Source organism: Rhipicephalus microplus, chromosome 10 (genome assembly GCF_043290135.1).
Source record: "Rhipicephalus microplus isolate Deutch F79 chromosome 10, USDA_Rmic, whole genome shotgun sequence".
Classification (NCBI taxonomy): Eukaryota; Metazoa; Arthropoda; class Arachnida; order Ixodida; family Ixodidae; genus Rhipicephalus; species Rhipicephalus microplus.
In genome coordinates, this window is record NC_134709.1 from 61808549 (window position 1) to 61824294 (window position 15746).

At 44.7% G+C, this 15746-nt stretch overlaps 1 protein-coding gene and 1 pseudogene across 1 annotated transcript in view; one reads left to right on the forward strand and one right to left on the reverse strand.

Annotated features, from left to right (window-relative positions):
* LOC119181659 (glutamate receptor ionotropic, NMDA 1) overlaps positions 1-15746 on the forward strand; it is a 229980-nt gene that overhangs the window by 188653 nt on the left and 25581 nt on the right. The window contains exons 9-11 of the mRNA XM_075874662.1: positions 2570-2776; positions 3615-3734; positions 7589-7662. Coding sequence (XP_075730777.1) covers positions 2570-2776; positions 3615-3734; positions 7589-7662 — 401 coding nt within the window. The remainder of the gene's footprint in view (positions 1-2569; positions 2777-3614; positions 3735-7588; positions 7663-15746) is intronic.
* Positions 10597-13650, reverse strand: LOC142774852 (uncharacterized; annotated as a pseudogene).

The window sequence follows — 15746 nt, forward strand, 5'->3', positions numbered from 1 at the left end:
ATAATGTTTTATAGGGTTTTTCAGGACGTTTACATATTGTGATTACTAAATGCAGAACGTAATAATTGAATTCGGTTCAAATGTGACGTCTGCCATTTTTTCCCAAAAGAGTGCTAATGATGCTGACTCTGGAAATTATCTACGGAAAGCGCTTATGTTGCTCACTGCCAAAACAATAAGCTATACATGATTGCATGACTGAGGCAGCGTTAGAGACAAAGAGAAAAAAAGTGTACACAGAACGAGTGCTATACCTATGAAACTGCTGTATCTCTAGAAAAGTAGGATGCCAAATTTACGCATTTACAGACATGTATAAATGTTTTCCCTTTTAGACTCAGCTTTTTTTTTTTCGAATGCACGGCCTGCCCTTGGGAACTCTGTGTTAGAAATTTGTGATCATGATTGCCAGAAAACATCATGTACATCAGCGCAAATTATTTTATGTATGGTTACGTGCTCTATGTTCAGGAGTAAACAGGAATGACGGCTTCATTCTTGTAGTGGTATGCAGGCATTTGCCTTGCCATTGTCATTATTCCCATTAAGGGAGAAAATCCCCGGGCTGATTCCAAGGTCTGCTGATTCGGCCCGCCGAAAAGCACCACGAAAGAACGGACAATTTAGTGTTGGCTCCTGTAGTGTGCAAGTGAACGGCGGTTGAGGTCCAACAATTGAGTCAAAACCGAGAGTTGATAATGAAACCAAATATGTTCTCAGATAAGACAGTGCACCAATACACATACATGCACACTCGGCAGTTATCGACATCACTATACAACAACTCGCAAGATACTCTGACTCATACAAGACAATGGGCAGAAACAACAACTCGTGCTACAATGCAATCTCACCCAATAACTATCCAAGAATATTTAAAGACTAGAATGTTCATCAAACGTATTCAGTGCAAAGTTTTTGGAACCAAGCTTGAATGCTTCTCTTCCAGAAAACACTCACACAAAGTCCAGTGCTTGTTGTCGCCCAGCTGTGTACGAGGTTTCTCTTCCACGAAGCGCTCTCGTTGGCACTCGACTCTGCCATATCAACTGAATGCACTTCAGTAACAAAACTTCTTCGCCTGCATCGGCATCGGCCACTCACACACTGTCGCTGTACGACAAACCTTCACACACTGGTATAATCGCACACTGACTTCATCTCCTAATCGCCTTCCTCCACCACTTGCTTATATACGCTCGCTACGGCGTTCTCGAAGCTTCGAGACTTTTCCTGGGCACGAAGCACAGCCAAATATAGAGAAAGGGCGAGATCTTTCTCGTAGCTCCGAGCCTCGTGACGCAACTCGACAGTGCGTGCCTCTTTCCGTGAAATGGTTTTAGAATTTGCTCGGCGTTCAATCCGAGACTTCTGTCGGCAGGCGGCAGGCATTTTGAGAAGGAGAGGAGGTGCGCGCGCGGTGTTTTTCATGTTTTCTTTCTGTCGTGCACGCTTTCTTGAGCGCTCGTTTGTGGCATCCATCAAAACTTCAAGTTGACGCTCGATCTTTCCCATATACACAATGCAGCGATCGGAGATCCAAGCTTTCGTTAAGAGCTGTAAGGATCCAGAACTTAATACGACACAAATAAGCGATGCTCATGCCATGGTAGCTTTTAAAGTAAGATTTACTACAGCTATAGACCAGTTTACAGATTGGCCTCTCCACGACCACAGTAGGTTGTTAACATTGCATTCTTCTGTCTTGTAACAACACAAACACTAATGCTGGACGCATACACATAAAAACTGCTGGGCTGGTGCATCCGATGTTTCGGGCTCTTGTAAATAGACATTTAACCTCAGAAAATTAAAAAAACAAATATTTACAGCCCGAGATGGCAACGCCTGAGAGTCCAACATACAATCAGACGCTTACATGACAGGTTGTGTTGCTTTCTCCGTAGAAAAGTTTGATTATTAAAGTCTTTAGCGTAGCCTGCACGTGCTCATTTCGCTGGTTTGTTGTTAACCATCGCGCGGACAAAAGCCGCACACGGTGTTAGATGAAAGCACAAGCGTCTGCAATTGTCGTGCTGCTATTACTGCTTACATTAGAGAGTTTTAGTACTGCGTACGCTGCGTACGTGGCGGCGTTGCGTACGTAAGGACGCCACGTTCAGCGTAGTGCGCATGCGCAGACCGCAACGCGCACGTATCGCGTGACGTACGCAGCTGCTACGCACGCACGCATGAGATGCGTGCGTGCAATTTCGCGACAGCGCGAGACTTCGTTTTGCAAAATGGCGGCATCGAAGGCAAGCACCGACCGGCTCTGTGGCTTAAAATATGGCCATAATCTGGCTATAACACTTGGATTGGCTCACATTGGCTGTCAACAACACGTGCTTCTATTTTGATCTAACAGATGACGCAACACGCTTCACGCTCGTTACGTACGCGGGTACTACGGCGTATACTAAAAGCTGATTAGTGGCAAATGACGCCACGTAACGCAAGGCGCTTGCGCGATGCGTACGTAGCACCATTCCGCAGTACTAAAACTCTCTATTATTTCCCTCAACAAAAGGCAGGATAGAGTAATAACGGTTTCTACGCTGCGACGCAGGATGGCCTGCTGCAGCGGCTGGACAAGCCGCTTCCGTTGGGCGTCCGCGCGGTGGCCGGCCTGTTCCTGATGCTGCTGGTCGGTCTGCTGGCCGGCTCGCTCGTTCTTATCATCGAGCACCTCGTCTTCCGCTACGCTCTGCCGGGCCTCAGGGCCCGCTCGCGAAACTGCTTCTGGAAGAGCCCCAACCTCATGTTTTTCAGCCAGGTATACGAATTCACATAGCGTAGCTTATTGGACATCTTATTCTACCATCGCAAAATCTCGCGATGGATGACAAGACAAATGACGTTCGGTGTCGTACGGCCGGCTCGAAGAACTGGCTTTTTTTGAGACAAATGTGAACTTCTGTTTTGTTCACACTTTTCATATATTAGTTTATATTTATCGATAGTATAGGTCTACCATTTTGTTGTTGATAGTATAGCACAAATTATGAGGTGAAAATGGAAGTATGGAGTTGACACTTTTCTAGAAGAAGCGGAAGACTTAAAGTTACGTAGAGAAATAATGTCGAAGCAAAAACAAAAATTATGCCGAGAAGAGCAGTGGGTAATGGCAAATCTGAAATACTTCAGTACTCTATAAACAGCAGAAAGTGCTTGTTTTGGTAGAGAGAGGGAAAGGCAAAACTAGAATTTTTCTTCTTGCTGGGGTCAACAGAGGTGGGGCCTGTAGACTAGCTCTACCGCAGCTCTCAGCCCTTGGGTGGTGACCAGACCTTTGGTCTATGCGACGTCTTTGGCCAGCCTGACGGCCCAGGGTTGGTTGTACTGCACATGCTAAGCAGCATAGCTTCCCAATGCTCTGACGCATCCTAAATCTAAAGTTGGTGGTGTGTTTGATGATGGGCATCGCTGTTCTTGGTGGACCTCCACTCTGGAATTAGCATCCATTTATGCTACCTTTCCGCAATTATCTTGCTTCGACATGCCTTGCATACGTTGGCAATGAATCTTGTACGAACCAAAGATGATTAGTGCGTGCATGACCGTTTTCTATCATATATCTGTCGATGATATTTAGCAACCTTTTTTCTTTTCAGAAACTTTACCGTTTTATCAACACGGTGGAGCTGGTATCCCCCCACCACTCGGCCAAAGAGATTGTGACCAACCTTCGAGAAGGCCAAATCGCCAGTCTGTTCCAGAAGAGCGTTAAGCGAGTACGTCTCTTTTTCACTAGTGATTTTCCTATACGCTGCTTCGATCTCACACATTCACAAGAGCTCCAATGTATTTAAACAGATGTGCACAATAAGAAATCCCTTGTGAACACAGTTATCCCGGGTTCCTGTAACATATGGCTTATTTTACAATGATGCCATGCTTTTGGCACATACAGCATCAAAAAATATCTACACACCTTCTTGAAAATCTTGTGTGTCATAGAATTCATCGTGCTGCTCTATAATTTTGTTCAAGCTTTGTGGAAAAAAATGTTTTTTAAACTGTTAAATACCAATAATTTCTTTGTGAACTTCGGTGACTTTGAGTGTATCTATCTATCTATCTAGCCGCCTATGACTTTTAGCTCTCCTGGCCGTTTAGATAATGATATCCATACCAAATATGGTATGGCAAAACATCACTCTATGAATAACATTTTTGAATAGTAATAACATAAAAATCATGACATGTATGTCTTGAATGTTATGATTTGCGTTTCATAATTCTGCAGCTCTTGCGGTTATATCGTTTACATGGCATGTTGCAAAACTGGTATGGTATGAAATGATTGCACATCGAACACAAGAGGCACACCCCAACATAAAAATCATTACATGCGTGTCATGTAACAACATGACTACGCGCCACGGTCATGATACGCTCGCGGCCGTTTCGCTAGCGTCACATATACAAAATTTGGTATTACGGTACGCGAATAGATGACGAAGGTATGTGACTGGTGCAAACATGATAATAAAGAGATGCGTGTCATGTAACAACAAGACTACATGCCACGCTCATGATGCGCTGGTGGCCGTTTCGCTAGCTTCAATTACACGAAATTGGGTATTACGGGACGCGAATGGATGACGAAGGTATGATACTCGTGCAAACATGATAAAAATGAGATGTGTGTCATGTAGCAACACGACTACCTGCTACGCTAATGATATGTCGCGGCCGTTTCACTAGCTTCACATGTACCAAACTCGATATTACGTGACGCGAGCGGACGACATGGGTATATGACATATACAAACATGATAATCACGACATGCGTGTCATGTAACAACATAACTACATGCCACACTCATGATGCGCTCGCGGCCATTTCGCTAACTCCGCATATACTAAACTTGGTGTTACGTGACGTCAATGGATGACGAAAGTATATAACTGTTGCAAAAATAATATAATAATAATCCTGAAAAGCGTGTCATAATCCTGAAAAGCGTGTCATGTAAGAACATGACAACATACCACGCTCACAGCGTGCTCGCGGCCATTTCGCTAGCTCCACATATACTAAATTTGATATGACGTAACGTGAATAGGTGACAAAGGTAAACGACACATCCAAACATGATAATCACTACAGAAAGGACATGTGCGACGTCATTTACTTCAACCTCGTAACATTGTGCTGATTTTAAAGTGACATATCAACCTTTCCCATCTATGCTTCGCATATCATCGATTCCCACTGTACGTGGGATCTGCCAATTTTTTGTGTCAGAGAATTCATCAAGCAACTCTACCAGAGTCCTCCAGTTCTGTACCAGAGTCTTCACATACTCTAAACGTATTGAATGACTCTGGTACCACTACTATCGAAGAGAAGAGCATAAAAAAACTAAATCAGATGGCTCGTTTGAAATCGAAACCAAGTGATCTCGTACATATTCTGCACCTGAAGGGTAGTGATAGTTTGTACATGTTTACGCTCTGCATAACTGTATGGTCCGGATTCGGGACATTATTGCGCGGTTATAAAATGCATTATTTTGTAATAACATTTTGTAATGTTGGTAAAAGATAGTATAATTGAGCGTTAGTGTTAAAGTCAGCTAATGTTCAAGACAAAAGTAGTCACCTGAATAGCCTTCGCCATGTCCCGTTGACGGCCCATGTGACAAACATAGCGTTTCGAAGCCACTGTCAGTTTAACACTCTTCCCATGCGTAAAAGAAGTCAGCGGTTTTCATCTGGGCACTTGTTAAAAACTCTTGTGAGCACTAGCACACCTCGCCCTATCGGAAAAAAACGAATGGTGGGCATGGTGGAAACCACCACCCACCATTATAGTAGATTAATGTAGTGGGTGAATGGTGGGAAACGCCCACCATGGCGCATGGTGGGTATGGTGGGTACTGCAGTGCCGGCAACACTTGAGCGCGAAATGACGTCAGAATCACCGTGACGAGCTGCCCCAAAAAATAAAAAAGAATTCTACAAAAACGGCATAAAAAACACCCGTTCCGTAAAAAAAAGGCGCCACTGAGGATCGAACGTGCAACCTATGGATTCCCATTCATAAAACGCTAACCACTGCGCCACACCAACATGACGTTGGATGCGTGTTAAATACTTAGTTGCCATACAAACTTAAGGTTCAACTTGGTTATGTTTGTCGCGTACACAACATAGACAAGATCTACACCTGCTACTAAATATTGCACATTTATTAAACACAAGCAACTGCGGCCTGTAACGATTGCCACTATGTTAATGACACTAGTGCAAGTTTTTGCAATTCACAACTTCAAGGAAAAAAAAAACCAAGTGGACTGGGGAGCAGCGAGAGTTTACCGGCGGGGTCTGCCAAGTTTATTATCCGTTTCGCGCTCGTTCTAAAGGGCGACATCTGCTCACGCTTTATGACGCTTCTAGGCTCATTCCATAGATACGCCCGCCTAACTTATTTGATTGAGTATTGGGATGCTTTTCGCGCAATGTGGAGGGCGGTCGCGCCAGCGCAATGCTGTAGCTCTTTCGCTAAAGCAACAACTACATAACGGCTTGGACAAAACGAATGCAGTGTGCCGGAAACATTACGCTATCATATTGGTTCACCAAGCGCACGAATTGCCACGTCTGAGGTCTCGTACAAAAGCTAGAGAAGTGCCGGCGAGTGTGACCGGCGGCTGTCGGTGAGAAGACACTTAAATACGTTCTCTGGAAGTGCTTTAATCGCGTCGCATCAATGTTTGTTGCTTCTTGAGCGGACACCATACACAATGAAAAATGCTTCATTCAGGTTAATTGATGCCACATGGCTGCGCTGTATTGTCATACTTAATCGTCGTAATCATGTATTCTGAAACCCGGAAGCACGGATAATACAATTGTACGGGCTCGGTCAGTAGGCCTAACCTTTGGTGGCAATCATGGTGGTAGAACATGTAGTGTACAGATCCCAGCTTTGTACACTGTATTAATTGCACACCATTATAAGCCCACCCATCATCTGCTTACTGCTTCCCAGCATTATCGCGATGGTGGGCAGAGCTTCTCAACTTGGTACACCATGTGGCCCACCATAACAAGCAGCACCCATCATCTGCTTAGTGCTTCCCAGCATTATCGCAATGGTGGGAAGAGTTTCTCAACCTGGTACACCATGTAGCCCACCATAATAAGCACCACCCACCATATGCTTAGGGCTTCCCAGCATTATCGCAATGGTGGGCAGAAGGTCCCATTATTGCCCACTATCTAGCCTCTGCTTTCCACCATCATTTCCACTTTACCCATCATCTGTACACCATACCACCCAGTATGTCCCAGCATAACCACCATATTTTCCACTACGTCCCACTATAGCCATCATAATTTCCACCATGCCCAGTATTATTTCCAACATGCCCAGTATATTTCCACCATGCCCACTATCATTTCCACTACTCCCACCATGTTTTCCAGTATCCACCATGGCAATTTTTCCGATAGGGCGGCTTTACCATTTTCGCTTAGTTGTGCAAGAAACGAAGAAATGAACAAGTAAACACATGATACGAGGACACGGAAATGAAAACCATGATTTACTGCTGATAACATACTTTCATTTCAGAAAATCAAGGAGGAGGCTCGCCGTAGGAAGAGCAAGTCCCAGTTCTTTGAGATGATCCAGGAAGTGCGTCGAGCGTGAGTAGTTCCTCTGAATTCTGGTCATTTTTCCGCAGCTGCTGAAGTTCAGAAAAAAGGATAGAAAAAGCTAAGACAGCTTCGAACTAGGGGTTGCGAAAGCTGAAGTAAGTGAAAAGCTTGCCCAGCTTCTTCGTTTCTATTCGGCTTTTTTTTTTGCCTTTTATCCTCTCTCTCTTTCAGTTTCTTTTTTTCGTTTCTTTATTATCTTTTTTCTCCCTTTAATTCTATTTGTTTTTTCTCTCTTTCTAATCCTTATCCCGATCCTCTTTTTTTATTATTACACGTGCTTCTCCTGCGTTACGCCAAGTGACGACAACATGCGATGAGAGTATACGAGAGCATACGACAACATGCCACGACAGCATGCGACAGTATACGAGAGCATACGACAACATACGATGACAGCATACGGCAATGTACGACAACATACGATGACAGCATGTGACAGCATTCGATAACATGCGATGACAGCATACGACAGCATTCGACAACATGCGATGACAGCATGCGGCAGCATATGGCAATATGTGATGACAGCGTACGAATATATGCGATGACAGCATACGACAGCATATGACAACATGTGACAGAATACGACAGCCCGGTCCCCTAATGTACACCGCACTTGAAGCAGCAAAAAAGTAATAATAAAGCGAAATGCTTGCGTTTTATTACAGTGCGTCATGTCACTGCCATGGATGCACAATTTTGCAGTAACCGTAAAAAGTACCTAGTCGGCATACTGAGTGGCGTGGAGTGACCTTGGTTTGGAATTACGCCGTTTCTGTGACAGCCCTATCGACAACGTGTTAGGCTGTTTTTATTTACTTACATTGTTCGGTAGTGATGGCTCGTGAAGTAACGTGATATGAAAGCTTATATGAAATTTAAAAGGACGACGGAAACTACGATGACATCACCGATGTCTCTTTATTCGAAATTTGATCACCTGGGTTATTTGTTGTACTCCTATTAAATAGGTGAAGTCATTACTGCATTGCAGAGAATGCACATTCACACCTAGATCAATTTTTATTTTATTTATGTTTTTTTAATATTTGCGTTTTTATTGTCACAATATGGGTGTGTGTTACTGTGTCTGTATTAGTGTGCGCACATAAAGGCTGAACTGAAACCGACAAGCAAGATAGATAGATAAATAGATAGATAGATAGACAGATAAATAGATAGATAGATAGATAGATATATAGATAGATAGATAGATAGATAGATAGATAGATAGATAGATAGATAGATAGATTATATAGATAGATAGACTTGAAGAGAATGCAGGTCCAGGTACTTTTTGTATTAAATGAAGTTCCATGTAGTACACATTGAGAAGCAAAACACTTTTCCTAACATTTCAGCCGTTACATGGCCTTCGTCAAATTAAGTAGCTGTGTTACATTCCAGCCGCTTTCATGGGCTCACGTGTCGAACTAGCACTACAGCAACTAGTACATTCGAAATAAAATAACAGTTGATAATCGGTTGCAAAAGGCTCTTCACAAGAGAAACATGTGATAGGTACACGATCATACAAGTTTGAAGTGTTCTCAGCGTGTCAACACGTGGTGCATAGTGTGGATGCTAGGATATGTGAATATAACGCTGGGGTGAAATAAAAACATAGGAAAAAGAGAAATCGCCGCATGAAGGAGCAGATTACTGATATGAAAACTATGTTATTTTATTGCGAGACGTGTTAACTTTCCCACGTTTTCATTGATACCATTTACATTTTAGTGATTCAAAATAACATGACTTTCATAGTAACATGATTGAAATGACATAAAATATAGTTAGAAGTCAGTGCTTTTCCATGTGGGTCTTACTTCGTGTATCTGATCACGTTTGGGCTATATGACCTCATCGTGCTGCGACACCAATCGGTTCGCCTTGCTCACTAATTTTGCCTGCTACATACCTAGCTCGCACAGAACATTTCGCATTTCTCTCGCACTTAGAGACACACTAACAAAGTCTTTAGATTACAATTTTACAGGGCCGGAAGCACCGTTATTACCGCGAGAAGGCACTTTGCATGCGGGGAAACGTGCAAGAAAAATAGTGCAAGTGGTGACGCTACCTTGAATTTCCAACACCAGCTGGCCCTGCTGTCATAAATTTTAATGGTTGCCTGTGGGGTACTGCCTAATCCTTTGTCGCTAACGATGGCTACCACAGTGTTTTCAGAGACACAAAGCGTTAACATAGCAAGTGTACAATATTTCATTGTGCCTTGAGGCCAAATTACGCAAATGTACACTGAAACTCATGATGCAGCTGTGAAGTTCGCGTGTTCCAAGTATTGGTGCGAAACTTAAAAAGGAAAATGTGAGTTGTTTTTCAGATGCGAAACAGTACTTTGACTAGCCTGCGTAACGCTGCCCCTTAGCACCGGGGCGGTATCGACAAGGCCTAGCTTTCCCTCGCAGTGCGCGCGCATGACGTCGCTCTCTCCCTTGCCTGTCGCCGCTCACCTCGTGTCATCTCGATCGCTTCATCCTCTCCACTGCTCGCGAAGCTCGAGCCCACTACCAAAACCACCCAGAGGAAATTCTTTCCAGGCCGGGGGGCTGCCTCTGTGACGTAGCCGACATGGGGCTGACGGAAGCGGGGGAACGCTTGAACAGAAGTCCTTATATTATTTATTCTGACACCCTAAGGGCGCCCGAGGGCATTACGGGGGGCATAAGTTGTGCGCTTGGCTGACTTTTTTCGCTGCTACACGTGTAATATACTTATATAATAATATCTGGGGTTTAACGTCCCAAAACAAATATATGATTATGAGAGACGCCGTAGTGGAGGGCTCTGGAAATTTTGACCACCTGGCGTTCTTTAACGTGCACCTAAATCTAAGTACTACACGTGTAATATACTGAATAAAATTAGGAAGGAAAAGACAAAAGAGACCACTCATATTTACACCCATCGCCGTTTTATTCGTTTCTTTGTTAGAGTTTGCAGCTTCCGCTTCTTAGACTTGTTGTCCATGTCCGAAACTTCGTTGTTCAATCGCCGGCAAAAGTTCTTCAGCAGAATGTTCGTGCTGCACCACAATATATATTTGAGCACCACTTCACTTGCGTGTCCCTTTTCACAGACGTCGAAATCTGAAGGCTCCTCGTCGCTGAGCAGTTGCAGTGTTAGTTCTGTGGCCACTCGACGTTGGTTTTGAACTTTTCAAAATTCGGCACATTTGGACAGCTCTTCCACAACAACGTAATTATGAGCCACCGCAATCACAGCTGGCATTGCTGGGTAAACCAGCCCTCCCCTGTCAATTTCTTTGACAAGACTGTACATGCGATTTTCCGGTAAAACTGCGACAGTCTTGTCCATTGTCAGGAGCTCTCTGCATTTGTCACATTTTAACCTCTTCACAGCGATGTGCACCGAGTAACCAGCAACATAGGTAACCACTGGAATGACATCCTTCAGTTTTGATAGCGCCTTCTGGGTCACAACAACGTTGAATTTTCCACTTGGCACTGCTGCCTGCGTTTGGAGCTCTTCCCAATTTGGATTTTGGTCGTTGTCGATTGCGGACGCCTTGCTGATTTGTGGTAGTGTGGTTTGCAGTCGCAACTTGTTCTCGCACTCGTAAATCTGTCTTACGGACAAATGATACTGCGAGCCAGCCAGTCGTCGGTAACAACCAAAACGTTCTTCCAGAAGGTCTGTTTGGAATTCCCAAGAAGCACAAAGGACATCTTGAGCTCCTCAAAGCAATATGCGCAGATTTCAATGAACGCCCGGGTCGTCTGAATAAGAGCCTCATGTGTCTCATCAGACAACTTACAGGCATCCACTCTCCTTTCCTTCCACTCCTCCAACCAGTCCAAAAAATCGTCCAAGAAGGAAATTTTGGGGTAGGGTAGACTGTCTTTTGCAAGTTATTCCTTAGTCTCAGTCCTTTGAAAGGAGTCTTTACGTTGACAACCTTCCACCATCTCACTATTACATCAATGAAACTGGTGGTTTCTTCGTAGTGCTTCAGGTTGTGCTTGGCTCCAATGACTCGAAGTGTATTCGGTCCGTACTCGCTGAATACCTGTAAAGCAGGTTTAACATCCTGTTTCTCGATGTCTGTTGGGGAAACAGCTTTTCTGGACAAAGTGTAGCCGTACCGAAGTAACTACTCACTCTCTAAATTATATGCGTCTTTAACTGTCTTTAAATACGCATACTGCATGCGCCGCTGCCCTGTTGTGCTTGGTTCGAACTCAGGTAACCAGAAACACTGGTCATTTTGTTTTAACCAGTTGTTGCGCACGCACTTCAGTAAATGCACTGGGTCGATGACAAAGAACAATGGCCTGTGGGGATCTGATGGGTGCGGAAACACGAAATCATTTGCCAGTGATTTTTTTGAAACGGCTTGAGGTGCCTTGCTCACCGGATACTTAAACGGCACCATTGCGCTTCGATTTACGGCGTTGTTGTCGGTCACGACACACATTACTTTGTATCCAATTTTTTCTAAGCCACGAATGACATCTCCTAAAATGTTGTGCCGAAATTCTCCATTAGCTTTTTGAACGGGAACAATGTGCGCTACCTCCTTAAACGTACACTTGAGGCTGTGTACCATAAATACAAATGCACTATTTGCTGCTTCTGCGTTGTTCAACGCAATACCAGCGATGTTGTCTCCCTTATAGTCATAAAATGGCTTTAGATGAATTTCGTCCACCATCAAAGTCACGTAGCGTTGCTGCTCATTCAACTCAGATATCTTCTTGGCCATGTAGCGGATCGAGGAATGTATTGTCTTGATGCTCTAGTTGGGGGTTCATTTTAAAAGACGAACATATTGACATAATGGTTTTTGGGTGTGGCATGATGATGCTCCCGTGACTGCGCATGTACTTGTAAGCGTGAGGCGAAATAGTAAATTGTATGCAGCAGTACACCATCAATTCTACAGAGTAGCGCCGTCATTCTTTTTTTGTTGACAATAACTTCACTTGCTCAGCGAGCTGTTGAATGATCGGGGTGTTATCGCTTTCTTGTGCTGTGTATAGTTCATTCAGAAGAGAAGCGACAGTCTCGAAAATGTCTGCGGTTGAGCTCTCAGAGCTTGACCTCTGGGCACTGTCGAACCCCTCGACTCCTTCCAGGAATTCCAGCAGCCGTCGTTTGCTGTCGATCACGGATGGAACTACCATTTTGGACCCGAGCCGCTTCACTGATGCTTTTGCGACGTTTACCGGAAGAGTTAGGTCGGTTTTTACGACAACAGAGTACTTAATCCAAGGAGCGTCATCTTTACAAATGTGAGCCAAAATGACGTGGCACTGCATTTGATGACATGCCAAAATGTCAGCTTCTTGCCTCGAACGAAGTTTGCGACATCTTTCAAATCACAAAGCTTATCTTCTTCTTCCTCTTTTTTGGCAGTGAGAATTGACTCGGCGAGCACTTTCTCAAGGGAAGCGGCCTCTAACCGCATTTGCTTGCTCTCTTGGTCCTCTCTTCTAGAGCTTTCTATAGACAGGTAGCTTGGGCAATCAGGGAATACTGTTGGTACTGCCTCAGCTCGAAGCCGCAAACGTGAGAGCGGTGCGGTCACTGTGCGGCCGGTAGCTTGGTCAATACAGCTTGTTTTCCGAACGATGTATTCGGCTTTAAAGTGACGTTCGCACACATAAACAAAAAAAACATATCCTAGCATCAGTACGGCTACCTCGTAGCAGCAACAGTACATTCAGGGCTTTGTGTGACGCGTTTAGGCGTAACGTGCTACAAACTACAAGGCTCGCCACTCAACGGTAGGAGCAACCTCCATGAGAAAATTATAAAGCATTCAAAGTTTCTTTCCCTGGCATTCGCTGACACGACCAGGTTTTCACGTGGAATGGCACGTATCCACGCTTGCCTAGCTTCGTCGTCTTGAGGGAACGAAAAAACCTGCACCTTGGGGCCTGTCTTGTAATTGCCGTTGCACCGTGGCACACAACACTTTCCTAACATTTCGGCGCTGATTCTAACTCTGCACGAGCCTGTTCGCCACACATAACACGCGATAAACACTTAGGTCACTTGCCGTTGCCCAACTACGCACAGAAACGAATATCCAAGCAGCAACGTGCATCCGCGTCACGAACGCTCACAGCGCGTCCAAGCATGCCCGCCGCGCCGAGGCTGCCGAGGCCCCGCCGCTCTAAGGTCCCTAGATGAAACAAGGTAGCGTCACTCATTGTTCTCGAGCCGTCCTCCTCACTCTCTCGATTACTCCTCTTTTTCTCGGATATCCGCGTCTGTAATTGGTGCATTACTTGCACGTGATCTTGCAAATGGCTGGTGGTGTTATTTATTATTATGCAAAAGGTTCAAAACGAGTACGCATGCGCATATGGCTCCAGCCGGATTCTCGCCGTGACCAAAGACAAAATCGTAGCCTGAACATAAACTGAAGAGGAGGAGCGTTTCGGTGTGCGCTAAGTCGACCAAGATTGTTTCGCCATGCTCGTTCAATGCAACATCTGCGTTTTTCAGCAATGCTGCGTTGCCGTAAACAACAGAAAATGGTTTCGCTCTCTTCAACTTATGTCGTGCTTTCCGAGATGAAGCGCACCATGAAGTGCAACTATGAACCATTTCACGCGAATGCTTTCGTGCAACTCCGTCAACGTATGTCGACGCGGATCTGCGAAGTGAGTTCACTTGTCAGTTTTTATTGAAACGCCAGGCGCGCGTCTAATGCGTGTCTAGTGCATGCCAGTTGGTACAAATACATGTGGGTATGCACGTATACAGAACAGCTGTAGGTTGTAATCAACGCACCTTCAGAAACATTTCACTCTTGACCAGTTCCCGCTTGAGCCGAAACGCGCTGCTTCGAGACACCTCACCAGTAGAACTCTCACTTTTCAGGAAGTTCCCAGCACCGCATCAAAATCACTTGGCATCACGATTGTCCAAATGGGAACATTTAAAAAAAACGTCATCGCAGTGCTGCTGGACTAGTGTTTCTACCAGTCTGGTCGTAGTTTTTTTTTCTTGCGTGTGCACAAGCCGGTTGTAATCAATCGTCACAACGTCACGCCCTGTGGCCACTTACAAGATCCAGCAAGAAGCACGTCCACTGTGTCACAGCACGAACAAAACCCAATCGGAGAAGTGGACTAGTTAGAACTGGACGAAATACCGCGGCCGTGGAACTAAAATGTACTACGCGAGACGCCATGGCTAGTGGTGTAAAGTATAGAACTGCCCAACGTTGCCGGTTGAGTAACACACATCCCGCTTGCTCTTGTGTTGTGCCGTTTATGTTCGTAAAGGTAACTGTTTATTCTACGTCTTATTTCGTTCCATTTTGTTTCATTTACATTTATTCACCGTAGCAACAAAACCCAAACATTCGCTTTTGGATGAAAGTTTTAAACCTTCTAGGGGGCGCTTCAGGCAAATAAGCAAGGAGGAAAAGGGAGGGTGTCGCTACCTTGGAAACTTGTTTCATCTAGGGACCTTACGCCGCTCAGGGAACCAACGCCATCTAGCGGAGACGTGGGACTGGGCCACTTATTGATGACGTATATTCACGGCCCCACGGGAGCCCCCCGGCCTTGAGTCAGTCTCGGTGGCGTTGCCACTCCTCACGTCGGCCATAGAGAAATAAAAAAAAGGTTAAGAGCGGACACTCTCGTAGACCCCAGCGACCTAATCGACCCTAACACACCTGGTGGTTGGTGAAAGCAAGTGGCGTGCGCTTTCTGTTTCGGTTGCACTGGCGCAAATTTTGAATTACTTTGCGTAACCGACGTTTGGCTATGACGAAAGTTCATGATTTTAGACCACTTTTCATCGCCCAAATGAATAGTTTTTGTAGGTCGTTTTGATTTAGCGATTCCCTGTTTTGTTTTGTTCAGTGGTTCGTGCGAATCGGTCGTGACGTAATTTTTATTTCGATTAAGTTATAATAAAAAGAAATGCAGGTAATGATAATTCACTACGGTTTTATTCATCGCGCTTGTGTTTTTCTTTTTGAACAAGTGATCAATGTATATATCAGTCAAAGAGACAGAGTAACCGCAATGTTTTATTCAAAGGCAAGGTAGAGTCTGAGA